The 27,961-nt window shown below is 34.4% G+C and overlaps 5 protein-coding genes across 5 annotated transcripts; 4 read left to right on the top strand and 1 right to left on the bottom strand.

Annotated features, from left to right (window-relative positions):
• Window positions 1-1,827: 1,827 nt before the first annotated feature.
• On the top strand, window positions 1,828-8,345 carry LOTGIDRAFT_117142 (hypothetical protein; the record flags this gene model as incomplete). The annotated part of the gene is made up of 3 exons (XM_009055765.1): window positions 1,828-2,685; window positions 7,403-7,670; window positions 8,095-8,345. The coding sequence occupies 3 exons, from the start codon at window positions 1,828-1,830 to the stop codon at window positions 8,343-8,345; spliced, it is 1,377 nt and encodes a 458-aa protein (XP_009054013.1).
• A 2,970-nt stretch (window positions 8,346-11,315) lies between these two features.
• On the top strand, window positions 11,316-12,178 carry LOTGIDRAFT_160672 (hypothetical protein; the record flags this gene model as incomplete). Its single annotated transcript, XM_009055766.1, has 3 exons — window positions 11,316-11,472; window positions 11,708-11,917; window positions 12,078-12,178. The coding sequence occupies 3 exons, from the start codon at window positions 11,316-11,318 to the stop codon at window positions 12,176-12,178; spliced, it is 468 nt and encodes a 155-aa protein (XP_009054014.1).
• A 1,981-nt stretch (window positions 12,179-14,159) lies between these two features.
• LOTGIDRAFT_160673 (hypothetical protein) lies at window positions 14,160-18,147 on the bottom strand (the record flags this gene model as incomplete). Its single annotated transcript, XM_009055767.1, has 7 exons — window positions 14,160-14,984; window positions 16,106-16,168; window positions 16,529-16,624; window positions 16,893-16,961; window positions 17,190-17,258; window positions 17,553-17,612; window positions 18,085-18,147. 7 exons carry the CDS (start codon window positions 18,145-18,147, stop codon window positions 14,160-14,162), a joined length of 1,245 nt encoding a protein of 414 aa, XP_009054015.1.
• A 2,419-nt stretch (window positions 18,148-20,566) lies between these two features.
• LOTGIDRAFT_160674 (hypothetical protein) lies at window positions 20,567-21,199 on the top strand (the record flags this gene model as incomplete). The annotated part of the gene is made up of 1 exon (XM_009055768.1): window positions 20,567-21,199. The coding sequence occupies one exon, from the start codon at window positions 20,567-20,569 to the stop codon at window positions 21,197-21,199; it is 633 nt and encodes a 210-aa protein (XP_009054016.1).
• A 3,082-nt stretch (window positions 21,200-24,281) lies between these two features.
• On the top strand, window positions 24,282-26,668 carry LOTGIDRAFT_160675 (hypothetical protein; the record flags this gene model as incomplete). The annotated part of the gene is made up of 8 exons (XM_009055769.1): window positions 24,282-25,265; window positions 25,499-25,567; window positions 25,925-26,014; window positions 26,303-26,317; window positions 26,381-26,395; window positions 26,459-26,473; window positions 26,537-26,551; window positions 26,615-26,668. 8 exons carry the CDS (start codon window positions 24,282-24,284, stop codon window positions 26,666-26,668), a joined length of 1,257 nt encoding a protein of 418 aa, XP_009054017.1.
• Window positions 26,669-27,961: the final 1,293 nt, after the last annotated feature.

Genomic DNA, 27,961 nt, shown 5'->3' on the forward strand with positions numbered 1-27,961 from the left:
TACCCCCCCCCCCCCCCCCCCAACCACACACACACACACACAGCCCTCTCCTAGCACCCCCACGCCCACCCACCAGTAGAAACGCCTATGTTGAGAGTTTGAATTTTCGTGATTTTAGGATGACCAGATTTTGAGTTATTGCCCTTGTCATTACAAAAAGTGTCTGAACAGATTTGAAACCAAATTTTATCTGTTATGTGAGCGTATACTAGTTAAATAACCGTTGGCTTTACAGGTAGTTATTTTAAAAACCTTCTCTTCTCTCCTACAATTAACTTTCATGAATATTAATTTTATTGTCCCCGTCTTTTCTTTGTCATTCGTTTAATTGCCTATTGTTAAATTTTAAAGAGTGTTTAAAAAATTCAGTTTAACTTATTTATATAAATTTCACCCCAGTTTGCTATTGTTTGTGAGTTGATAGTTCAGAAGAATTAAAAACTTTTAAGAAAATGGTCGGTTTTGGTATTTTTAGGTATTATTGTGATATATTGGGTGATAGTTTTCTAAATACTTGTGATACTTTTCTGATATTGATACCAATCTAATACTGGTGATACTTTTTTTCATATTGATACCAATCTGATACTGGTGATACTTTTCTGATATTGGTACCATTCTGATACTGGTGATACTTTTCTGATATTGGTACCATTCTGATACTGGTGATACTTTTCTGATATTGAAGGATCCCTTTTTACAACGAATGATGCCTTTCGGATGATGGTGACATTTTTACTGATACTTATAATACCATGTCAGTATATATTTTAACTTGAGATGATCGTAATTTGATAATCGTTATGTTACAAGAATTCATGTAAATAAATATATGGATGAAAATAAGAAAATACCAGCGATTCTTGGTAATCATCAGTGAAGAAATTGGTTATCTACTGACTCTTAATGATAAGCTGTTTCAATAATATTATACCTATAGGCGAAGTAAATGGACTGACCGTTTAACCTATATCGAACTCGACTAATGACACAGTTTTATACCTCATTCATTTCAGTTGTATTTCACTAATTAATAAGTCAGTATTAGGTGTGATTTGAATATGTTTAAATGTAAAGGATTGTTCATTTAACTATTTTTACCAATTATTACACCTGTATGTGGGATTTTAGTGTAGTTTTATATTGGGAGTAATATCTGAATTGAAATCTTTATACACTTCAATCGATTTTGATTTTGGATTCACTTTTGGAACTGAAGTATCGACTTAGTCTGTAGAAAAAATTGACGTTTACGTTCTTTGGTCTTGGAGAACTCTTTAGAATATTTGAGACCTTATTTTTTTATGATGGATGATTGTGCCTTCGAGTTAAAACCTTTGTGATTTGACTTTGAATTGGGAGACAGAATTCCAGTGTACATCGAGTTCTAATTCTTGAAAATCTAGGTTTGGACTGCGTGTCATCTTGACTTTCACTCTGTATTTTGTTTAAAATAGTATTTAAAATAAAATATACAGTATTCTTATATATAAACATACAGTCATCAACTATATATAGCGACTTTATTATAATTAACTTAAAAGAATTAAGATAAAAGTGTGAATCTAAGTTAAATTAGTGAAGCATTGTAACAAACATGTAGCAAGTTTTATACCCATCTTTGTTAAACTTTACTAAAAATCTACGTGTACACTGCTTTTCACGAATCATGTGCAAAGGACAGACTTTGACGCAATAAGAAACACCAACTTCACGAGAAGAACCACAAACTGTTCTTTACCACATTGACACAGAATGACGATGGAGATGAAGGAGACGGAGAACATTGAGGATCATCCAAGACGTAAGAGAAGAGTGACCTTCTCAATGTCAACTATTGAAGCTGATCTGAAGAAGAAAACCTACATTGAAGGCAAAGAGTTACGGAATACGGCCATCATTTCCGTATCGTTTATGGTAGTATTTACAGCACACATCGCATTGCAGAATCTGCAATCAAGTTTACACGAAGAGGAACAATTAGGAGTGATTGCTCTCAGCTGTTTATATGGTGCCATTATATTTTCAGGAATATTGGCACCAACATTCATTGGAGCTATCGGTGCAAAAGGATGTATTATAGCATCGTGGGTTGGTCATTTAATTTACACCAGTGCTAACTTTTACCCCACATGGGCTACTCTGATACCGGCGTCTATTTTACTGGGTTTGTTTTTCGGTCCACTTTGGACATCCCAGAGTTTGTATATTTCCGCTTGTGCCTATTCGTACTCGGGATCAACAGATGAATCGCCATATTCTGTGTTAAGTAAATTGAATGGTTTATTCTTTATGATGTACGAAACCACACAGATCACTGGTAATCTAATTTCATCTTTGGTTCTTCAACATAGTACATACAACATGTCGGATGCAAATATCACCAAATATTGTGGACCTCACGATTGTCCGGGTCACATTAATTCTACCGATATCGAGGAACCGGACGAGGAACTCTTTCATCTTCTGTTAGGAATATTCCTGAGTTTAGAAATGATTGGACTTTTTATAACTATCGTCTTTCTCAATTCTTTACCTAAAAGTGACTGGACACTGTCAAAGTCTGTAAAAGAATCAATGGCGTCGTGCTTTGTGACTTTAGTAAAAAGTGAAATAATTTTCTTGGTGCCTTTTATTATGTTTCAAGCTATGGAGCAAGCCATTTTATTGGGAGATTTTACAAAGGTATGTATGGTTTTTATTTTGTTAAAGGTATTCAAAAGAGGTCTTCTTCGATAATGATGTTTCTAGAAATCATTAGACGGATGGGCCACGAAATTTTCAATGGTGGGGTGATAACAGCACCAGATATGTATGAACACCGTGTAGAAAGGCCGCTGTTTTCGGCGATTGTTCTTAGAAAAACTAACTAAATTATGACGTCTTTATCGCAAATCTATAGACAGTTCAATGTATTTTTCTCAAGTTTTTAAACTTTAAATTAAAGGACACATTTAATCTCGTTCACATGTATTCTGTATAGGTGTTTCATTTGTGTGGGATTCGTGGCGTTGTGAAGACTAAGCAGAATGTCACTTGAATGACATATCAATTTTCGCACTGACATAAGGGTTACATGACTCAAGTTTTGATAAAGTTGGAATATATATTTCATCTATAATGAACTTTTTGAGTGTTTATAATACAATTTTAAAGTTTTAAATAAATACACGAAAGGGTTATTTAAATCGCGTACAAACGTTTAATTGCAAGCTTTTGAATTCGCTTTATTCTTTTATGACTGAGACTTGAAACAGGCCAAAGTTTTATTATATCAGCAAACTGATCCGAACAGTTTAAATTTTTAAAAAAAGAACAGAAAACGACTTGAACTTTCTGGTTATAGGCCAACGATAAGGATAACATAGAATACCAGACAATTTGTTGTCTTGTGGTTGTTCAGAACATCAGATGGAATGCACACTGATCTCACGCTGCATGCCCCTTTCAATATTGTTTAAAGCACATATTTTTAACTCATTCAAAACGAAGAATGTATTGTTTAATATGAATGTATATCACGTATATACCAAGAACCAAGTATGAAATATATAAAACTTAGCACCCTATGAAGCCGAAAGTTTGAAGAGTGCCTCACTTTGTTTGTCACGTTGTCGTGAGATATAAAGTTTACATGCCAAATATTCCTTAACCCGCACTCATTTTACTATAAAAATAACATGCAACATGTGTTATCGGGTCTCTTACCAACAGTAAATGATGTTCAGAATAATTTCGTGTCTGATTAAACTAGGCGTTGTAATGGCCACTTTAACAATGTATAGCGTGATTCGTTTGATAACAAATACAGTTTCTACGAAGTTACTGAGAGTAATACATCTATGACGAAATCAAGTAAAGTATATAGGTGTTTGGGCTTTTTATTTGAATATAACTCTGCAAATATGTAGAGATGATTACACGCTTGTAGTTTTGTTAGGATAGTGAACCGTCATTAACTAGAAATAGAAAATCACGCTAGTGGGATGCTCACTGATTGGAATTATCATGCTTGTAGTCTGTTGGGATATTGACCTGTCATTTACTAACTAGAAATAGAACGAGACGCTAGTGTGATACTCATCTGATCGAAAATATCATGCTAGTAGTTTTATTGGGATACTGACCTGTCATTTACTAGAAATATAACGTCTCGCTAGTATGATGCTAATCTGATTGGAAATATCGCGCTAGTACATCTATTTGGAAACCGATCTGTCATTTACTACAAATAGAACGCCACGCTTCTGGGGTGTTCATCTGATTAAAAAAGGCACCCTAGCAGTTCTGTTCAGATTTTGACCTGCTATTTACTAGAAATATAACGTCATGGGATAATCATCTGATTATATATCATATAATTGAAATATCATGCTAGTAGTTCTATTGGGATATTAACCTCTCATTTACTAGAAATAGAACACCACGCTAGTGAGATGTTCACTGATTGGAAATATCAAGCTAGAAGTTCTATTGGGATACTGGCCAATAATTTACTAGAAATAGAACACCACGCTAGTGAGATGCTCACTGATTGGAAACATCACGCTAGTAGTTCTATTGGGATACTGACCTGCTATCATAGAACTTTCATTGACTAGAATGTCACGCTATTGGGATGGTCATATTATTCGAAATATCACGATAGGCGTTATATTTTGATACTGACCTATCATGTCCCAACAATCAGAATGTTTTGGGTGATTATTTTGATCAATGCTGCAATAGTTTAGATAAAACAATAATTACACAGAAGAGTCTTTTGATTAGAATTGAATATTAACACGATTCCAATTTACACATACACTTGATAAGTTAATTAAAAAGAACTTTCTTGTTTTCAATGTTTCTACTGAAAAATTTATTTTATTGACTTCATAGCAATTTTTTATTTTCTTTTGTTTACGATAAATATTGACATTGAACCAACAGAATACATCAAATCAGAGAAAGAAAGATATAAGACAATAAGGATAGTTACGGACTATTGTTTCAAGTTTTGGATACGTGGTCTGCCACAACAATGGTTCACAATGGGAAAATAAGTTCTATTTTTAAAAAGGGGTATAAAAATATTTGTTCATTGATAGATATAATAATTGTGAATTACTTCCCCAAAATTCATATCCGCCTTCAAACTAAAAATGCAAACTGTATTCAGGTTTATCTTTTGAATATTTCAAAACATCCGGTCACTGAACGAATACCATCCTAATTTATAGAAAGTAAACAAATGCTTGTTGAGATGCTATTTTTAAGAATGATTTGTTTGTAAACATATTTCAATGAAAACTTGACGTAATTTGTATCAATGCAAATACAACCAAACCTACAATTGTGTTTTTTTTTTAAATTAACAATGAGAACTACGAATGATCATACTTTGAATGAAATTAGATTTCGGTGTAAAAATGAAATGATTTGAGTCCTACTTTTCTGGTGATTTCGAAGAAGGAGGGTAACAATGTATATATTGTAGGGACATAACAGTAAGTTAGCAAATACTGAAAGTATATGCGTTTGGTCCCTTAATAATTATCAGACAAAGTTGTTTCATCCCTTATCCAATGACTGTATAGACATCCGCATATGAAATATCGTGTTCAATAAGCCAGCAGATTGTGAAACGATGATAGTGAACATGGAAATGATTATTTTTTAACAAAATACCTTGATATTGCACAAATTGATGTTCGATCTTGTAACAATTGTAACAATGTTTTTACTTGAAAACAGTTCACCTTCAATTGATAAGCTCGACTAAATCACAAAATAATCTCTACCTTACTGCTTGATAAGAGTCACATCATAATTTGCGGTTTTTAAATTGTAGTCTGTTATAGTCTTAGCAACGCCCTTAAAATCTAACATGGATGCTCACAGCTACAGAGAACTGTGTGTGGTACAATGGCAGTAATCCGTTGTCAGAATGACTAGACCTTGAGTGAAACCCTAGAATACAGGCCTTTGAATATGGCACTCAAATATTGCCGAAGAGTGCTGGAATCAAAAATTCAGTTTATGATTCTAAAACAGTGAAACTTAGATGTCCGAACTCACAAAAACTTAGTCCAAATGAATATTCATGAAACAAAAATTATTGGTTAAAGTCTAATGCTATACATATATTTATACCTGATTGTCCCATCGTTCTCATGCCAGTTGGTAGATATCAATTTCAGATTACTGTAAACATTTCAAAATAAAATCGCGACGTACGTCTACTTACTAATAGATTATTTTTTTTTTATTAGAAATAAATAACATAACTTTAAGTAGGCCTATATGAATGTGACAAGGTCGATAGATTAGACTGAAAAAATATAACTCAAGTTGAACAACTTTTAATTAGAATGGTATGTTGAATTCTAATACAGCTGACAATTAACAAATTTAAATTTATCAAAATCTTCGAGATCATTAAATTTGATCTCAAATGGAGATTGTATGGAAATCAAAAATACCTTTTTTGACATTTGGCAATGCGTGACAGACAAAGGATATTGTTGAAAAAAGGCTCGAATTAATACAGACTGTGATTGGCTTCCCTAGCCTTATTTCGAAGAAGCTTTGAAAGCTGACGTCACTAGCCGATCCAGTCCTCATTGAAAGTTAGTAGGATATTGGATCATGAAGTCTCGAACATTTTCAAATGATTTTCAAATATCGCAATATTATTTATACGAACGATAAGAAAAACTAACTTATAACTGAATAATTAGAGGGGAATCCAACTTTAATGAGTATTAATTAATAAGATTATAATTAGCCCTAAAGATATTTAAATGACTCGACACGACATTTCATTCACACTAGCCTGACAAGATCGTGTTATCTAACATTTTACATGACTTAAACACACTTTTAAAATCATGTCTTATCTTCAATAATCTTAATAAATCTTTTATTTTTTTCTTTGAATATCCATAAAAAATTTAAAATTGTACCCATTTGAACAAACAACTTTTGCTGTTACGTAATAACTATACAGAATCAAATTAAACTTAAAACTTAGGTTTATTATAGATGCAGAACTTGACATTCCTGAAATGTTCATTCATAGAAAAATAAGACTGTACTCATACAAATAGAAACATGAAAATCAAATTTAAATTGTTAACTGATTTTGATGTTGGAGATGCCTTAGATCTGAGTGAACAATTGGTAACTAAGTAATTGAATAAGAACGCTTCTGGAATGCCATGTCTCTGATAATCAGTTTACTTTCGGTTCGAACAGGGGCTGGCTGTCGCAAACAAGGAACTTATTGTGTCATTCTGGCGGCATGTTAACTCTGAAGGTGATTCACTGCTTTACCAATGTAAGCTTTTGCCGTCTGGTTTTGATGAGGATATGTATGCCTTATCTGTGAGATAATCTAAAATATATGTTCTAATTTCAGGCTTACATCAGTTGTCCTCTAGGAATACATATGGTTGGGTTTGTGATGGCATGTTACGGTGCGTCTACGGCAACGTTTGCGTTTGTATTCAGTAGACTGGCAAAATACACTGGGAGATACCTATTGTTTTTCATGGCGTTTGCTACTAATATGGCGTTGTTAGTATTTCTGTATTTTTGGATACCGTCTAACGATAGTCCTGTATTGATATTTACTATACCTACTATTTGGGGAATTGCAGAAAGTATATGGCAGACACAGTCAAGTTGTAAGTAGTCAATTGTAATCGTTATAATACGGGCATTTTTTCTTTCTTCCCTCTTCCCTCCTCTCAGGGCCAGCCACGTTTTCTCAATTTCATAAGAATTTAAAATGGACACAGACGTAATAAAGCGTTTCATTACAGAGAAATACTGTGACTTCCGGTCTTAATCGAGTCGAATCTGATCTTGAGAATGAAGACGTATATCATCTGTAAGGAATCTCATAAGTGAATCGATCAGTTGAAAATATTGCATCAATTATCTAGGATTCTCTGTGCCATGATGTGTAACTTCCGGTTGTATCAAAGTGCTGATGAACATCAAAATAATAGATATATGTTCTGACCATCCAGTTGGTTCTTCTGGCGGAATCAACAAGTTTAGACGCATTTTCTTAGGTTTTCATTTACTGATGTTTCCTTTTTTCAGCATTGATAGCTTTGTTATTTTCTGACAAGAAGGAACCAGCATTCGCCAACTATCATACATGGAAAGCCGTTGGCTTCACGATAACTTTTATATATGGCAGTTTTCTCTGTGTTTCTGTTAAACTGATAATAGCCGCGTCGTTACTGGGTATAGGCTTTGTGCTGTATGTATTTGTGGAGATCAGAATCTACAGGAAAGAAAAGGCTTCATTAAGAGGTCCACCACAGAGATCTTCTTCTGCGTCTTCTTAGAATATCTTGTGAACCCAACACAAACGCAATCGTTCATCCGTGGGTTATATCTCTGGATTTAAGATATAGCACTCAACCTTAACAATTCCAGAACACCTCATATCACCTTGTACCAGAATAATCGGTGATAAGTTTGCAGCTTTTTATCACATCTAAGAAGTTGCTGAATTCAATGCTCAAAATTGTTCAGGGGGTCAAGTTGAAACTGGTGGTACTTCAGATTCTGTAAGTTAAATGGAGTTTGATGGAAACTTACCAACGTTTTCTGAGATAACCCTGTATTGAGTGAAAAACAAACTCTTACGAGTGCTTTTTGTAACAGATACAGAAAATAATGTGTATATTTTACTGGCATAAGACTTATGTGGAAAAGCATCAATAGCTCTGGGATTTTCAGTGTTTTTAATTTTTTAAAGTGCTTTTTGGATACACAAACAAATGCGTATATAACAGTTTCAATTCCGCCTTTTGTGTAGGGTGACAGTGAAAGTTGTGCTATGGCAAATTGGATTCTTTGTTAAGAAATATAATTTTGTTGGATAATATGGTGTGCAAAGACGAAGCGTAAAAGTTCAGTACTACCATAGGGACTGGTTGAATCATATCCACGGGCCCCAACTCCTTAGGAGATTCCCAACCCTAGAAAAAATACAAAGAATGCAGGAGAGCATATGTTAAAAAAAAATCCCTGGGGAGCGGATCCAATCTCATTTAAGTCCACGGACCCCCACTCGTTTTGTTGAGCCATTGCTAAGTTGTGTACAAACGGCGTTAAAATAGTATTCTTTTCTCAAGGAAACCTCAGTGAAAACCTTTTGGCCTCACATTTATAACAGTTTAGGTAATACGTCCGTTATGTCCGTTTTCACATTCATTTCTTCTGAGTAAACCTACATTACTTGTAATACTTATATTTCTGTGGCCTTTATATTTGCCTGTGTTATTCGGTATATATAATAATACATGATATTGTATTGTATTCGGTGCAGTGGTTCTGAAGCACGAGGCACGTTCTTGTAAATTACCATCCTGTGCAGATTTGATGAACTCATGAATATTTCTTTAAGTGTATTAATTGGATTGAAAGGAGGTTTTCTACAGTATTTATGTGTATCGGGGAAACTGATAGCACCAGATTCCAATATCATCTGTGGTTCCTGCAATTCCAGGACGTCATTAAACGCAAAATATGCTTTAGCACTTCGCGATTAGTAATACTATCAGTGTCCACAATACACATTAAAAAATATGAAAACATCTTTCCAACCTTTTTACAAGATTTCGACAATGTGCCTTGTCGAGGAAGGAAGCGAAGTCAACCCAGGGTCGAGAGAAACTAAAATCATAAGCTGACAACTGAACAGATGAAAATTTAAAACTACTGTATTTAGGTTGGTTATTAGTGGTTCTTATCTAAGTTGGCGTGTGCAAGTTTGGAGACCTTCAAGTACCTCGCGTCATTATTTCAGTCGACTCAGCTGTAAATGGGCACAGATAATCCATAAAGAATAATTTTAACAGGTTAAGCAAAGAAACTTAGATGTTATCCCTTTTTTAGGGCCACAATATGACTTGTGATGTTGCATTCGACAACAACCATTGCCGTTGGTTGTACGCAAGCGCAAAAAAACAAAATATTGATAAAGCAGGCACGTTTATAAAGTATTAAGACGCACACAACATGATGAAAAAAATATTTGTAAATATCGTTATCTATTCATTTTGCTTTCATTCGTGGCGCAAAAGACACACCATTTTCGTTCAAAAATTAAGCGAATGGGTTCCCATTGTTATTAGTGGTTGAATTATTTATTGGTTGTAAAATATTTTGTTATATTTGCAGGACGAATAAAAAAAATGTTGTATTTGAATATTGTGTGTTGCTTTCGAGGGACCTTGGCGTGTATCCTGTAGTACACGGAGCTTATGTTTATTAACCTTAAATCCTAAAAAAAAAAACGACTAGACGCTTATTCTGTGCCAGTCCCTCCAGACTGCATCAGTGACCGGGGGAACTGGATTGAAAATCAAAGATATCATCACCTGGGATCGAACCCTAGTCCATCGGATGAACGAGCAAGCATCCCCTGACTATTCATTAGCCGTTGATAATAGGTACTGTTGACTGTTTGGTGTCATAAAACATTTCCAGATAAGCGTCAGCGAGTTTCACACTACTGAATGTTGGCAGTGAAGGTTTACCATGACAATTGTCCCCCTGTCCGTATTTGTACCCTCAGTCTTGAGAATCTGGGGCCTCTACTAGACATTCTAGATGATTGGTTGGATAATATAGAATAAGGTTTCATTATGACGTCACAATAACGTTAGCATCATTTTTAAGTATTTCTGAGAAATATTTAGACGTGTAGCGTTAGTTTACTACAAAAAATACAAGTTTTCATCTTAAACACATCAAAACGAAAATGCAATATATTACTATGCCATTACATTACTGCAACTAAAGCCATACACGGTTGCCCTCCCGGATAGATTACTTGCCGCTCCGAAAAATCAAGTCCGGCTACGGGCCTGATGCGTACAGTATTTCTGTTTACTTGTTGGCAAACTAGCATTTATTTTAGTTCTAATCTATAATGGTAAAGTATAATTGAAACGTAGAAATATAAAAGATGTAAATTTTTAGGATAAATGGGGTGGGGAGTCTATCATCCAATCAGCGTGAAGCATTTTGCAAACCATTATTGATTATGACGTCATAATAACATTAGGTAATAATGCTTTCATAATTCAACAATTCGTTGAAATATTAAGACGCTTAGATTCAATTTACGTGAAATTAGTTCGAAATTTGCACTTTAAAACTGTTTGATACATCAAACATTCAAGTTAGTATCATTATTGTGCTCTACTGTTTGCCAGATGTAACAGATTTACCTAAATTTGTCGTAGCTTTCACCGAATTCACTGGTATTTGTTATTTCATTGATGATTTGATTTTTTGCAGTAATGCGTGATGTAGCAAATACACGTGAACATATCCTGAAACATGGATCATTTGCTGCTCCTGGAGAATTTAATTTGACCAAAAAGAAAAGAGTGGTGAAACTTGACGACAAAGTTACTGTCAAAACTGGAAAAAAGATGCGCCAAATTGTTACACGCGGTAAGTTTTTCATGAGTTAATGCTGGCAACTTTATGGATTTTATAAAATTACAGCCATCAGCTATCACTTTTCATTTTCTGAAAATGTAGACAAACTGGACTTTTTGCCCTAAAAAATCATACCGACAATTCAAATTGAGGTAAACCAGCAATTGCTCAAACAAATTTCTGTTTTAGACGACTTTATCTTTTAAGATGGGAATACATAATAAATTTATGGTAATTATTATTTCAGAAAAGACCTCAAAGAAAACCAAACACTATCCAATAATCAACAATCTAGTTGAACAAGGATGGACTGTTATCAACACCAGTCGTTACCAGATTACAGTGGTCAAACTTCCCGAAGCTGAGACAAAGACAAAAAACACATCGCCTCCAAAGGCTACATCAATGAAGAAAAGCGAAAACAGTTCAGAGAAGAATGACAATCAAGTTGGATTTGGTAAGAGTGTATTTTTTCTTTCAATTCTTACCATGAACAAGGTTTTTAACACATGGTATAGCACACTATCATTAGTTCAATCAGGTGCAGAATAGTAGGACATAATTAACTCGTTCTATTTCCTTCAGATATTTTAATATTGATTCTATTTTTAATATAGGAGTGTCACAACAGGAGAAGAACACTCTATTACGAAGATTTATGAAAAGATCTCAGAGAGTTATTGGGAGATTTTTTATTTGCGGAAAGAAGGAAGATTGAAGAACTAAAATTGGATACAAATGTCTTTCAAACCTTTATGATATATTTTTAGAATTATATATACTGTATACATTAATATTAAAAATATACTTTTATATTTCAAAACTATCTTTTTCATGGAATAACCTTAATTGTAAACAGCATTGCATTTTAAGACCTTGGTGGGTTGTCATCCCGGTCCACGTTCAATGTGTAAGAGTTCTCAATATTTCAGTCAACCCTTTGCAAGTAGAGATGACCAGGGCCAGATCCATGTCACAATCTTAAAAGGACAGGTTCGCCATCCGTTTGACAAATCGTACTTTAGTCTCAGAAACGTAATTTTTATTAGCTAAGCTAATCAGTAATAGTATGCACAATTCGAGTCTTCAAATCCATGTATGTCCAGAATAAAGCTATTTTGGAAGGAATTAAGCTATTTCCGTACATTTCTAGTACTTCTAAATATCATTTCGATATATTCAAAACCCAAATCGAACTTTGAAAATAGCGAATCTTTCCATTCTAGACCTTTGTGCGTTGTGTTCTAGGTTCACGGTCAGTTGAAAGTCTCAGTCAGCTGGGTGCTTAGTAAGTCTGTTGTTCCCCAATATGTACCCCCAGTCTCCTGAGTCTGGCACGCCACTGTGTGGTACACACGATACTGAATATAAATGAATTTATTATAACTAGAAAGTACAGTAAACGAATAAATACGAGAGCAATAATTTAACAACAGCTATCATTATACAAAATACAGAATTTTTTATGACATACGTAGTCATGTGTATCAATGCATCATAAAACCATCTATCAATGCATCAATGTGGGAAAATTACATTACAAGAAAATATGTGTCAATGAAACATTGCGAGAAATTGTATCAATGTTGCATTGCAAGAAATATGACAATATATCAATACATCATTGAAAAGAGCATATATCAATGTAACAAATAAGAAATGTGTCAACAAGTTTTGAAAGAATACCTATGACAAATTAAGGACTGTGCATGGCAACATTACAGTAAAAGGAATGAATTAAGTAACAAATGCATATGAATGTAACACTATAACAAATGTGTATCAATGTAACACTATAACGAATGCATATCAATGCAACACTATAAAGAATGTGTATCAATGCAACACTATAAAGAATGTGTATCAATGCAACACTAACAATAATGCGTATCAAAGCAACACTATAATGAATGCATATCAATGTAACACCAAAAATGATGTGTATCAATGCATCACTATACAGAATGAATGTGTATCAATGTAACACCATCAAGAATGTGTATCAATGAAACATGAAATGTCTAATCTATGGCACAGAGATCAAGAAAAATATCACTTAAGTTTTAAGGCGTAATTCATGTACAAATTATCAAAAAAGTGAAAACCAGAAATATCCTATCCTTCAAGGATAAAGCACAATGAATAAGAAGACAACCTATTGGATAAACAGAATAGAATATTGTACTAAAATAAACTATTAAGGCACTAAAATATAAAATAATAAATAAATAACATAATAAATAATAAAAACACTATGGATGGAATTTGTAAGTTGAGGTAAAGTTGTCAGATAATACTACCCAAATATAAATAGCAATATGATATTTCTACCCTGTTCCTTAATATTTAGTTCTTGTAAGTAATTTATCATTAATAATTTTTGTTCTGAATATTTGACACCAGAAAAATCTGATAACAATAAATGAAAGTATCACAGTTTGTCAGAAAATATTTTGATTTTGAGCACTAGAAGAGATCAGAGAAATGTTACACTTAAAACTTTCGAGTGATGATCTCAAATTGAGCATTGAGTAGTCAGCACATCTAAGAAAGCACCATTGTGATATCATGAAATAGGAAGAACTCAAAGACTTTGTTACAAATGCCAACTCGAGTTTGCACCAATGAAATCATCTATTCCCATACTTTTTTGCAGCATTGATTTGTTTCATTTTTCAGAATTTTTAAGAGAAATCACCTTATCTAGGTGTTAATTTTTCAGCATCCATGAGTTGGTATTGGGCTAGCAAAGCCTCTGAAGTAGCAGATAAAGAGTTCGATGACGCTACAGATGATGATGTGTTTGGACGGCTGCTGTTCTCCATATCATGAGATTGATTGAGTCTTTCAGAATGTAAAGCACTTTGTGTAGTAGAAGTAACATCTGGACTAAATCTGACACTGTTTCTACCCTCAGTGTTGTTCAAAATCCTCTGCTGATTGTCAGGATTAGTGGCAACACTCGTCTGAGTGTCACTTTTAGCATTGGTGTTTAAGTTACCATCATCTCCTTTCTGTGAATTCGACAACATTTTCACCTTTGTTTCTGTGACTTTTTTCTTGCTGGATAACTTTTTACCAGATACCGGCTGCACCCCATTCATATTGGCTTGGTTTCTGGGTGCAAACAGTTGGACATCTTGGTGAGGAGCAATGGCAGATCTGCTGGTACTTCTTATGGATCTGTTGGATGGAAAGTCAGATTGAAGTTCCAGGGAAGATGACAATCTTCTCTGAAAGTATCTACCATCTCTTTCAGTGCAAGGAGCCGAGCTAATGGAACTAATCATGGTTCTAGAAGAATCTGGATAAGATATAAAGGAGCGATCTGTGGACGGTAATGGAGGATATTTGATTGGTTCACCATTATCACTATAATATTGGCTGTTATTAGAAGAACTTTCTGAATGTCTCAAACTTCTTTGTGATTGTCTTGCACTAGCTTGTGGTCCATTATAGATGGTGAAACATAAACAGTTGATGGTATTACAATCAAAATTACATTCTACATCACAGTTTTCACACTGAAAAATAAAAAAAACTGAATTATAGCTGATTATGAAAATTAGCTTTTGTCTGTTAAATACCTTGAAAAAATGCTTTTGAAATTCAAATTTTCTCTGCAGTGTGCTGAAAAAATAATTCTATGTAACATTTTCTATCTTCAGCATAAAATATCTCATTTCATGTTAACTATTTTAAAAATAATTTTGCAGAACTGCAAAACATCATGATTTAAACTATATACAAACATTTCCATTTTACTTTATAACTATACTTTAAAATATAAAGTGACATGTCCCAAAGTTTCTGATTTATAAATTGGCACCTTTTTAATTAATACCACATAATTATGATTAGTATTATTACGATTATTAACAAAGTCAATTATGGATATAAAAAAAAAACATAAACGTAACAGCAAAACAAAAGAAATACAAAAGCATTCAAATAATAACAGTCACATAAAAACAACCAAAGGCTTTGTGTACATGTTGTACATGTGATGCACAATGCTACCTTTAAAGGGAAAATGTCACATGACCAAAATTGTTTGCCTTCAAAGGCTTGATTCAAAATTTTAAACTATTCCATGCAGCAATTAAAACTTACTCTTTTAGGACAACTACATTTTCGTCTTTCTATTCTGATATTCTATGTTTTGAACAAAACAACAATTAGGATGCCTATTATATCCACTGGGCGTGACAAAGTATGTCAATCAAATTTAAGCTACACCCATTGCTATACACAAATAGACTAATTGAGCTATCATTTTGAGTTCGATGAGCAATATAAGCTACACCTAAGTTTGTTTTACTTGTTATTGAAAATTGAACCTGATACAATCATTATGTAATACTTACTCACTTATGATTTATATACTGCCTCATGTGAAAAGTTCAATAGCTGCTACTAATTTTTTGCCAATATGTTTGGATATTGGATTTTGTTTTGCGGTTTGATTTATTTATTATATGGAGAAAGCATATCCGAATACAGCAATATATATGTACACATAGTTACATGTATAGTCATTCCTAAGTCATACAAAACAAAAATGGTCAAAAGATCAAAACAGGTGTCCACAGAAATTTCTATTCCTGTTTACAAAGTAGAATAATAAGTACTTTACTAAACTTACCGAACACCATCCACCTGGTCCAAAACATTTATCACATATGATAATACTAACCCAATCTATTTTCTAGAAAAGAAATAGAAGTACAAATTAAGATTTAACTTGGAAAAAATCTGTCCATCAACAACATAGAACAAGTGACAGGCCCGAAGCTAAAATGGGGGGGGGGGGGGGAGATTAACAAGATTATTGAGCAACCAACAGGATTTTGAACATCAACCTAGTTTTATATTGTCGGCAAAGACTCAATAAGGCTTCATCATCCAATCATACTCACTGACATCACCAATGGCAAACACAATACAACAGACTGGAGATTTTTTGTGTACCAAAAGTCAATGAAACTCTTGACAACACTCTGGTCTGCGACAAAATTCAGCAACAAGAATTGTTTGTGTGCCTCAATCTTTAGTAAGAATTATTTACCTTAGTATCTGATTTACAGCAGCTGTTACAGTTTATACAAGAACATGTTATAATTTTCACTAGAGTAGGGTTACATCCATCTTCTTCATTAAATGGCTATAAAAATACAATTCAGGTTTGCAACTATCATGACATAAGAATTATTCCGTTACTTATTTAAATAATTTTTTAAATTGAATTAATAAATTATCACCGTTAAGAACTTTTAACTGAAGTTGTCACCTATGGTGATAATAATATAATTGATGTAAATGTGATAATCAAATCAACAAATATATCATTGTGATAACTGTCTGTATAAACAGCTTGAACAAAAATAAATAATAATGTCACACTGCTAGAACCTGTGGGCATCAATCTTTACCTGATAACAATATATATTCAAGGATATCTTTGATGAGGGTACATGAGCACGGCTTTCTTTAAAATTATCCTGAACTAAATTTTGTTTTAGAATAATTCAGCTGTAAACTAGGGTGATATTGGTTATTAAAGCTCCTTGATAACAACCATAAGTCACGATATGGCAATATTTCGGTCAGACGATATTACTTACAATATTAATCCTATACAGGTATATATCGTGATACCGGTTTATCGCCCTAGTTTAAACATTCTAATTCAAATTTCATACAACTTGATACTTGAAAATAATACTTACCATACACGAACAGCATGGATCATTTTTATTACCACATATACACTGGAGGTTAGAGCATTGTTTACCACACTGAAATAATATAACATTGACTAATTTACTACAAAAAGCTGAATGTTATTGACAAAAAATGAAATGAATGGAGTTATGCATGTTATTAAGATCAAATACAAATTAAAACTAAATCAGACCTCAAATATAAAAACCTTAGAATCAAAATTCAATTCTTTTCATTCAAAAAATACATCTAATAAGTAAACAAAATATCTGACGATAATATCCAAATAAAAAATTACTCACATAGCATCTTATGAGGGCAAAGATGAGAAACATTACTAAGACATAGAGCCCAACTCCTATACATACTATAGCTGCTATAGGTAGATTATCATCATCTGTAGCACCTGACTGTGGCATTAATGTTTTCTGAAATAAATAAATCAACCATAAATATAATTTGGTCAAAAAAAGAATTTCAACTTATCTACTGTACAGATTTTACACAATTTATTTTGAGACAAAATGCAAATTTGGTTCTAAATGCTTACCAAAGCATTTGTTCCCTTCTTGCCCTAAATTCAACAATTTAAAATAAAAATAAATTCAAATTCTGAAACTTGGTCAATAAGAGTATATATTCATCAGTGGAGTTATCTGGTGCCATGACTATACAAGAGAATCCCTGAATAATGTGACAAATCCTAAAACTTTAACTAAATAAGCTTATTTATTCATTATTGGTCATGTTTGAGAATTCAAATACCATGTCCATTTCCATGAGGTAGAGCAAATAATTCAATGGCATCATTTCATTTACAGTTTCTTTGTGTTAAAATTAGAGAATATGATGTCATCGTATATGCCATGTGTCTCAAGGGGAGAAATAAACACAATCTACCTGAATCCATGGGTTAGTTGTTCCACTAAGGCTCTGAGTACTGGTTGAGCTATTACTATTCATCTTACTGCTATCTTTAGGCACTTCTATAGAGGCCTACTAACACCTTCATTTTAGCCTAAGGATTCAAATGTGAAATCAAAATTAGTTAATAGTTCAAATATTCTGCCAAAGTATGGTTAGATCAAAGACTGCATCTTTTTTCTTTATCAATAAGATGGATCAATAATTTTTCACAAGCAAGGGTTCGCCATATGTTGGGATCTACCTATAACAGTTTGGAAAATACATAACTACTAATTTAAAAACTAACTACAGCTGTCCAACCACTAAACCTTCAGAATCTCATATGAAATATTGATTGTATATCCTACTGATAGATTTTAGAAATGTATAGTTTGATTATTTTAATAGAATAAACACACCTTCCTCCCAGAGATAACATGTCAAAATGACCTAAATTTCCAACTGAAATTTTCTCTCTGTAGACCTGTGCCAGTGCCTTCTATTGAATAGCAACTTGTTACTTTCAATCACACTAATCTCTGTAACTGTAGACCTATATCTTTTTGGGAGTTGATATTTCAATTTATACAAATGTTATTGGCAAAACGCGATTCTGAAAACACTGCATAGTGCATTGTCCACTGCATTGCCTCTCATGTCTATGATGAAGTATGGGTTTGCATTTCTCGGACACCGGTTTCCAACGAACATCAAAAGATATCATCAAATAAAATTACAGGTTAGAATTGTTGTAGACTTTATGGAATAATGTATAAATAATGACAATGTGTCGTCAATGACTTGGAAATTGAGTTATACCTTACTAAAATCTGCTATATTCAACATCTTTTTAAACAAATATCCTCAGGAATCCATTGTGGACTGTCACGTGATATTTGTTGACAGTAAATAAGGAAGGGGGATAATGCATAAGGAAAAAATCAGACAACAAATATTTTTTCAAAATCCATTGTAGGAATTTTATTAATCCATTGCGTTTTAGACTGAGGCATCTGGTTCTGTTACAACCTCTGATAGCTTTTTTGAAAGTTGTCGGCTACTGCAGTCTACAACTTTCAAAATAGCTATCAGAGGTTGGAATAGAGACAGATGTTTCGGACTATTTTCTTTTAAACTTTTCTTACCACAGAGTCTGAAACCCATTTTTTACAAACTAACCCAAATGCTTCTTTTGATTTAAAACGAAAGAGAGAATATTTAGGACCTACATTTGCGCCAAATCTTATATTATTTCAATTTTACGACCCTGCTTCGTGACTTAGCCATACATTCAGCTACTGTTATTTCTTACTTTAGATGTAATAAGCAGAAAGTAATAAAATGAGATAAGAGTGTAAAGTCATTATTTAATCAATAGTCAAAGGATGAAAATGGCAATAAAGTGGCCTTATAGCTACTACAAATCAAAATTCAATGAACTAATTTCAATGGACGGGTTAGGGATATTCACAAAATGATATTGGCTTTTAAAACTGATCATGTAGACTTATCCGATTACAATTCAAAACCATTCAAGTATTCAGAAAATTGAAATTGTTATCTTATGCACATTGTATGCTTTTCCCCGAGTTTTTTTTACGTAATATGTAGGCATAGTGCGAGATCGAGGGTAAATCGATGCCATAAATTTGGTATCTCACATATTTAGAAATCAGTGGTGTAGCTAAAGGGGTGGGGGACAGAAGGGGCAGGTCATGTACCGTATATACATATTATCCGGATTTACGGGAAGCGTATGTTATCATGCCTGGCAAACTGTCTTATTGGCTACTAGAGCCTTAAAGTACATTTTAAGTTCACCTTTATACCTTAATCCCTTAACCACGAATTAATACTTATTTCTAATTTCAAGTGATGTCTATCTCAATAGCCCAATATAAAATCATATGTAGTTCCATCAACAACAGTTGGATTCTGAACTACTTTATGACAGTTCTGATTAAATGTTGTCTTGTTATTGTAGATGTTGTGCTTTCTTGGTTATTTTGGAATCAAAGTTGTCTTTTTGTGGTCTGTATTCGCCTTGAAAACTTGGTGGCCTGGATATGACTAAATGACTACAAAAGATACGGTAACTATTGATATTTAGCCGGACAATATATGGACATTTATTCCTGGATATTTAGGACTGCAAAGGTGTTTACCTGGGTATTACTAAAGTGTGTACTTGGATATCACTATTGTGTTTCGATGGATATTACTGAGGTTTTTACCTAACTATTAATGAAGTGTTTATCGGGATATCGATAAGGTGTTAGCCTGGATATTACAAAGGTATTTATACCTAGAAACTGTTAAGGTTATTATACCGGGATACTGCAGAGTGTTTACAAAGATAGCATACACTAAATATACGGAGTACTGCTTATAAACTGTTTGGATACAACTAAGTGTGTATTTGCCAAGTTACTGTGAACAGTTCTATTTTCATATAAGTTATCATTAACCCTTCAAAATGAAGCTCATTACTATCATTTTCATTTTTACCACAAGTATACGATTGGGCGTTTCGCAACAAAATGAAATGTTATTATTTGCCTGTCGTTTTTTTAATGGTATGTTTGGCGGTAAATGTGCTAAAATTCTATCTCAGGCAGGGACACAATCGGGGTTTAAGACCATAACTGAAGCTTTCATACCAACATCAACCCGAGCACAGTTTACGACAGGTCCAACATCAACACCATCACAGCCTTCGACAGGCTCAACAGTAACAACAGCTCAACCCACGAGAGGTTCAACAAGAACACCAGAACAACCTACGACAGGATTAACAGCAACAACAGCTCAACCTACGGGAGGTTCAACAAGAACACCAGAACAACCTACGACAGGATTAACAGCAACAACAGCTCAACCTACGGGAGGTTCAACAAGAACACCAGAACAACCTACGACAGGATTAACAGCAACATCAGCTCAATCTACGAGAGGTTCAACAAGAACACCAGAACAACCTACGACACAACCACTTCCACCTACACAACCTCTTCCACCGATACAACCACTTCCAACACAACCACTTCCACCTACACAACCTCTTCCACCAATACAACCACTCCCGACACAACCACTTCCACCTACATAACCTCTTCCACCGATACAACCACTTCCAACACAGCCACTTCCACCTACACAACCTCTTCCACCGATACAGCCACTTCCAACACAACCACCTCTACCTACACAACCTCTTCCACCTATACAACCACTTCCAACACAACCACATCCACCTACACAACCTTTTCCACCAACACAACCACTTTCCCCAATACAACCACTTCCACCTTTTCCATAACATACTAATTCACCATCCATAGAAAACGTGTATAAACAACTTATTCTTATCCAACCAACTATAATATTTGAATTCGGAGATCTAGTTTGAAAAGTGAATGTCGCCTACTTGGGATGAAACAAAACGGCAAGTCTCAAGTGAAAGGATATTATAAACTTTTCTGCTGGCAATCTCTTATAGTGTCTAAGAAACCTGTAAAAAGGGAATCTTTGCTTTGTGTAGAAAGATTTGAAACAGACGTTCAAGACTTTGTAGGTGTATCTGTGAAAAGTTTACTTCCTTTTGTATCATTTGGATTTGCAGTCCACCGCTTAGTACCGCCACTCTGAATGACCTGTCGACATGAACTCATCGTATTAAGCACTTTTTGTGCATTGATGCGAAATCAAGGACAACACTTTGAATTATAACATCTCGATCTCAAAATATAAAACCGTATTCAGTTCAGGAAAAATAAACTTACTAGTGTATCCATACCAATTTACTTATTAATTATTACATATTGTTTAATTTATTGAAATAAATATTCAAATTAAAACGCATTGTTAAAGACCCGAAACCGACCCAGTCATCAGTCGGTGGATCCATCGTGTCCAAACCACACCCCCATTGGTCATACTTCCTCGGCGTTACCAAGACCGTGCGCGGACATTACGCACCCAGATAATTCCCGCCCGGACACTTCCCGCCCAGCCAATTGTCATCAGGACATTTCGCACCAGGACTATTCACATCAGCACAACTTCCACCCGAGACATTTCGCACCCGGGCACTTTGCACCCAGGACAAATTTCACCTAGGACAATTTCCCACCGCGACATTTCGCACCCGGGCACTTTGCACCCAGGACAAATTCCACCTAGGAAAACTTCCACCCGAGACATTTCACACCCGGATACTTCACACCAGGACGATTCACATCCAGGAAAACTGCCATCCGGAAATTTCGCACCCGGGCAGTTCGCACCCAATTTTTGCTCCCATTATAAAAATATTAAAAACATAGGGCATGAATTGATAGAAGAAGAAAAAAGTTATGATTGTGGTGAATATTTGATGCGAATAGCTTGTAATGGCTCTTTGATGGCGTACATGTTTACTAACTAAATTGTTACTGTTTTCAGAATTTATCTTCAATATAGGCGTATGCCCTGTGCTATATTTTGTTTATTCGTCGGAAAAAAAAGTTCAAAGGATAAAGGAAAGTGAAATGTGCAGTATCCGTTTCTTCGTGGCCTTCTTCGCGGCCTTCTTCGCAGGGTTCTTCGAGGCAAGATGCAGGGTTCTTCGATCCTTTTTTAACGGTAAGTGTCACGAATGTTCAGAGTTCCAAATTTTCAAGCCGGGGAAATCGTGCATGGAATTCAATAATAAGAATGATTAAATTCAATTAAAATATAATTGCAACTTATGACTCCGACACATAATTTCAAAAAATAGATTTGATTCTTTAATGAGAATTCAATAGTAATTACTTAACTATTAGAGACTATACAGATTTATAGTTTAATCTTCATTGTGCCTAAGAAAGCGTTTTTCCTTTATGTTAAATGTATATTGGTGTGTAAAGAGGGACACTCTTTTGAAATAAACGTTAATTTCAATCTTTGAGATTGATTTCAGGTTTATTTTTAAAGTCTCAGCATAGTCAAAGCAGATTTTGCAAATTTGAAAAGTAGATAAATTCTCGCCAAAAGGTCCCAAACGGCAGCCAGTCATACTTTGAGACAGATTATGGCCCATTTTAATACTTTTCGTTAAAACCCCATTGCACACAGTTAGTGTAAGAGATATTGGAGCGTAGTCACTTAGCAAAACTAATACCCTGAGGCCCGTTCCAGTAAAATTCGTAGGTACAAAATTATGCGGAACTTCCATAGATACCATAGCTTACCATGGCAACTCCCATGATTTTGTACTTACGAATTTTATTGGAATGGGCCCCTTGTACATTGTTGTTTGTGTGAGAGACAGGAATGCGGTTCTTATGGGTGGAAATTGTCATGGGTGCTCTCTGTTTTTAATTTTTATAATGGGAGCAAAAATTGGGTGCGAACTGCCCCCGGAAATTTCCGGATGGCAGTTTTCCTGGATGTGAATCGTCCTGGTGTGAAGTATCCGGATGTGTTCAGTGTCTCAGTTTTCCTAGGTGGAATTTGTCCTGGGTGCAAAGTGCCCGGGTGCGAAATGTCGCGGTGGGAAATTGACCTAGGTGGAATTTGTCCTGGGTGCAAAGTGCCCGGGTGCGAAATGTCTCGGGTGGAAGTTGTCCTGATGTGAATAGTCCTGGTGCGAAATGTCCTGATGGCAATTGGCTGAGCGGGAAGTGTCCGGGCGGGAATTATCTGGGTGCGTAATGCCCTACTACCAATAAGACATAAGACTTATTCGGGATACGATGTCGATGGATCTTAAACCTGCATTACGAAATAGTGGCATTATTTCAATGCAATCTAATGTAAATAAGTATTTAGATAACAATGTTATTAAATGTTTCCAGGACATGTTATATGGCTTTTGAATCAGTGATATCTGTAAAAATAACTTTCCATTTTGGTTTGGTTCAATAGGCTTAAAACCGTTAATACAGACTTAATGCAGTACGTGATACAAAATAAACACCATTAAATATTTTTTAACATTGACATGGTTATATATCCATTTAGTAAACGTTTCCGATATAACAATAGTACCAGTAATTCACTGATATTTACTGAGTAGATGTTTCATTAGATCTGAAATTGGCATGGAACAATTGATAGCATTTTGTTAATTTGTCATTTGTCTTAAATAAACAACCGATATTGATTAAGGTAAATCAGTGGATAAAGTAATGAGATAATTTCTCATACACTGTGACATAAATAACAAGATGAAGCTTCTGAAAGAAGCATCCCAGACGTTCGATGGCATTGCCAAGAACAATGATTGCAAAAATGCTGAACACAAATCGTTCGAACCATGTAATAATTTGAAACCGATACTGTATTCATCAGCTATCTTCGGATTAAAATGTCCATTGGAATTTTCTAAGAAAACAGCAGTTTTGTGTATTTTATATTGGTTGGTGCTCCTGAGTCCGGCCGTGTTCACCGCTTATAAGGTCGTTGTGTGCCTGGCAGGGGCCGATGTTGTTATGGACGATTCAAATCTGCCTCTCTATATCCTTATGTTATTTGGGTTTGGAATATCTCCATTTTGTGTCTCCTTTGGAACATTTTACATCCCGGGTCGTTTTAAGAAATTTGAGGCAACATTAGACGAGATGACTCTGGACAGACGATTTGAACAAAGCTTTGATGACGTCAAAAAGAAATCGAAGGTAATACTCGGTGTGGCTGTATCAATATTTGTGGCGTTCTTGTTTCCTGCTATGACTTCTGGGCCACCATTTTCTAATGATTACCCTTGCTTCACATCTCCTTTCAATTGGACATCACCGTACATGGAGATACAAAATGTTGTGTCAAGTACGTACAGTCTCTTTCTATATTGTAAGCGACTTTCTATTTATGGATTTATGTACATAGTCTGCTCTATCGTAAAGAAGGAATTTTTGAAATTTGACGTAGAATTCCGTAAGATGCTTGAATCGGAACCTTCCAAAAAAAACATAAAATATTTTCAGAGGAAGTATTTCCTGATTTGCAGACATCTGAAAGAGGCGGATTGTGTTTTATGTCCATTCGTTACCTTGTTGCTATCTGTATTGATACCTACATTTTGTCTATTAATGCGTACAGTTATTTATGGTAATTTTTCAATGAATTATATGGTTGCTTACATTGTTCACATGCCATTGTTATTGATAGAAATCGGTTACATTGTGATTCAGGGAACCATGATCCATAGTGCAGTAAGTAGACTTTTGATAGAATTATTTTGTGCAAAGTATTAACCATTTGAAATGTTTTAATCAACAATGATACTTAGTATAAATGAAAGCATCAACTCACATGGCCTTGATGAACGATCTTCCAATACTGAAACATGCCGTTTTAGGTTATTTGGTATTGCAAAGCAATAGTTTGTCAAGGAACTTCAAATGATATAATATGAAACTGTAGCCCAACATTTTTTCGTTTCCAGTCTAAGCGATGTCTTGAGGTTATCCATGATCTTGATGGCAACAAAATGAACGTGAAGTCAATAGCCCTTGTAAGTACGAAATAACTGTATAAGCATCAGCTGTTCTTGTCAAACCAAATGGCTTCTTGAGCGCTTTGATGCCGGTCAATGCAACATTTAACGACATATATTCATGATTCCATCTGGTTATTCCACCGAGCTGTTTCTGTGGAAACTGGCGATTACAGCCCAACATAGCCCTCAACTAGTAGTTACATGCGCAACCTTAAGGGCATTGATTTCTCTATCGTAAATCTAATCAAAACTCTTCAGTTTCAAACTTCTGTGATACAAGAAAGGTGCCTTTTGATGTCAAGGTATTAGACGGGGTTTGAAATACATTGAGAAGATGAATGAGATATAAAAGAACAACCCTTTTTAATTCAGATCACGCTGTTTGCTGATAATGTGAGACATTCAGAACACGGACTTAGTTTTATGAAACTGTTTTTACTCAACAATTCGGTGATTATAACCGTAAGTATAAACGCTGCCTTGTAATTATACATTCGACCATCCTCGACAGTTTCCGTAAAGATGATATTTCGGCGGTAATGAATGGTAGATTTTGTTGTGTCTTCTTGGACGAGACTTTATAGTTCCGAAATTTCATAATTATTTGTTAAGTGATGATAATATCCTGATTATAGTTCCGAATCTTAACAGCTATTTTTATTATTATTATAGCCTAAAAGAGCCTAATTTAGTCAAATTCTGTTTTTGTAGTTAATTGGTACTATAGTAAGTCAAATTCTGTTTTTGTAGATAATTGGTACTATAGTAAGTCAAATTCTGTTTTTGTAGATAATTGGTACTATAGTAAGTCAAATTCTGTTTTTGTAGTTAATTGGTACTATAGTAAGTCAAATTCTGTTTTTGTAGTTAATTGGTACTATAGTAAGTCAAATTCTGTTTTTGTAGATAATTGGTACTATAGTAAGTCAAATTCTGTTTTTGTAGATAATTGGTACTATAGTAAGTCAAATTCTGTTTTTGTAGATAATTGGTACTATAGTAAGTCAAATTCTGTTTTTGTAGATAATTGGTACTATAGTAAGTCAAATTCTGTTTTTGTAGATAATTGGTACTATAATATCCTATACAGTTGTCATCATGCAGCTTCAATTCTGAACAAAAAACAAAACATTAGTCCAACTTTAAAATGCCTGTTCACATTTCTAAGGGATCTGTTAAAGTCAAGCTGACGGATGAAGAAGCCTTAATACGATAAAGGTAGACTGACAATCGGCAAATAGATTAATCAGCAGCGGAAAGAATGAAATGTTTCTGTCATGAACCAACCAGGAACGTTTATGCCTAAAATGTCACATTGTATTTTCTAGTATTATGTCTTGTCCATGAGTATTAAAGCAGTGTGCCATTGTGACTTCATCGGGCTGCCCCAGGATTTAAATTTGTCTTATATTATGTTTGAATTTGTTCACCCCCTCCTCCCTTCTTCGAATCAACACTCCACAACACGCTGAAATACTTTGGTCCATATATATACATACAATTACCCCATTGGGGTACCTGAAAAGTATTCAGTTGCTTTGATAGTATTAAATGCAATAAACTGTAGACTATAGTATTCATTGAGATTTAAGTAAAGCTATAAGGATTATGATTGATTTTTACTTTCACGATAGTATATCCTATGAATAGAAACCCCATTTTGGGACGTCTTAACATCTGCTTCATATTTGAAAAGAATCAATCAATGAAAATACCGTACTGTTTTAAGTTAATAGCTAATAAAGTGTTATATTTCATTTTGTAATGCATGTTACCAATTTTATCAGCTGAAGTCATCGCAAAATGCAGTTTGTAGTGGAAAATTCTGCTTAGATCACAGATGATGTTTACTTATCTTCTAATTTTTGGATCGTAGACGTAGGCGAACCTCGCATGTTAAGATCATCTTCATACCTTTAGCTATTTTACCTTTAATGCAATGACTGACTTTCTTGTTTCACGGTCAGCGATTTTATTGAATTGTATAAGAAACAAGAAAAAAGTGGGTCATTGCAGTCAAGATATAAGATGAAGACGTAATAACTTGACTATTGTGAACATGTGTTAGGATTGATGTCTGCTTTCAATAAATTATATGTGCAATGTAAGAGTTTCAGCGAACGGAAGTGAAATTTTTTTTAACCTGCGCGTGAGAAAAACTCTTGATTTCAGGAGATTACAGATTCAACTGATCATGCGTGAATCACGTGGAGTACTCACCTTTTGTTAAAGCGAAAAACTATTGAACAAACCTCATTGGAATTGTGCTGATCAAAATTCAAAAGAATATTTTTACAGTATATACGGTAATGATTTTGAATGATTTTAATACTTAACACGTGTCGCACACTCTCGTCTCGTAGAACATCTTAAGAAATATCAAATAGCCATTTATCAGCTGACAGAACT

Source organism: Lottia gigantea (genome assembly GCF_000327385.1).
Source record: "Lottia gigantea unplaced genomic scaffold LOTGIsca_25, whole genome shotgun sequence".
NCBI classification, from domain to species: domain Eukaryota; kingdom Metazoa; phylum Mollusca; class Gastropoda; family Lottiidae; genus Lottia; species Lottia gigantea.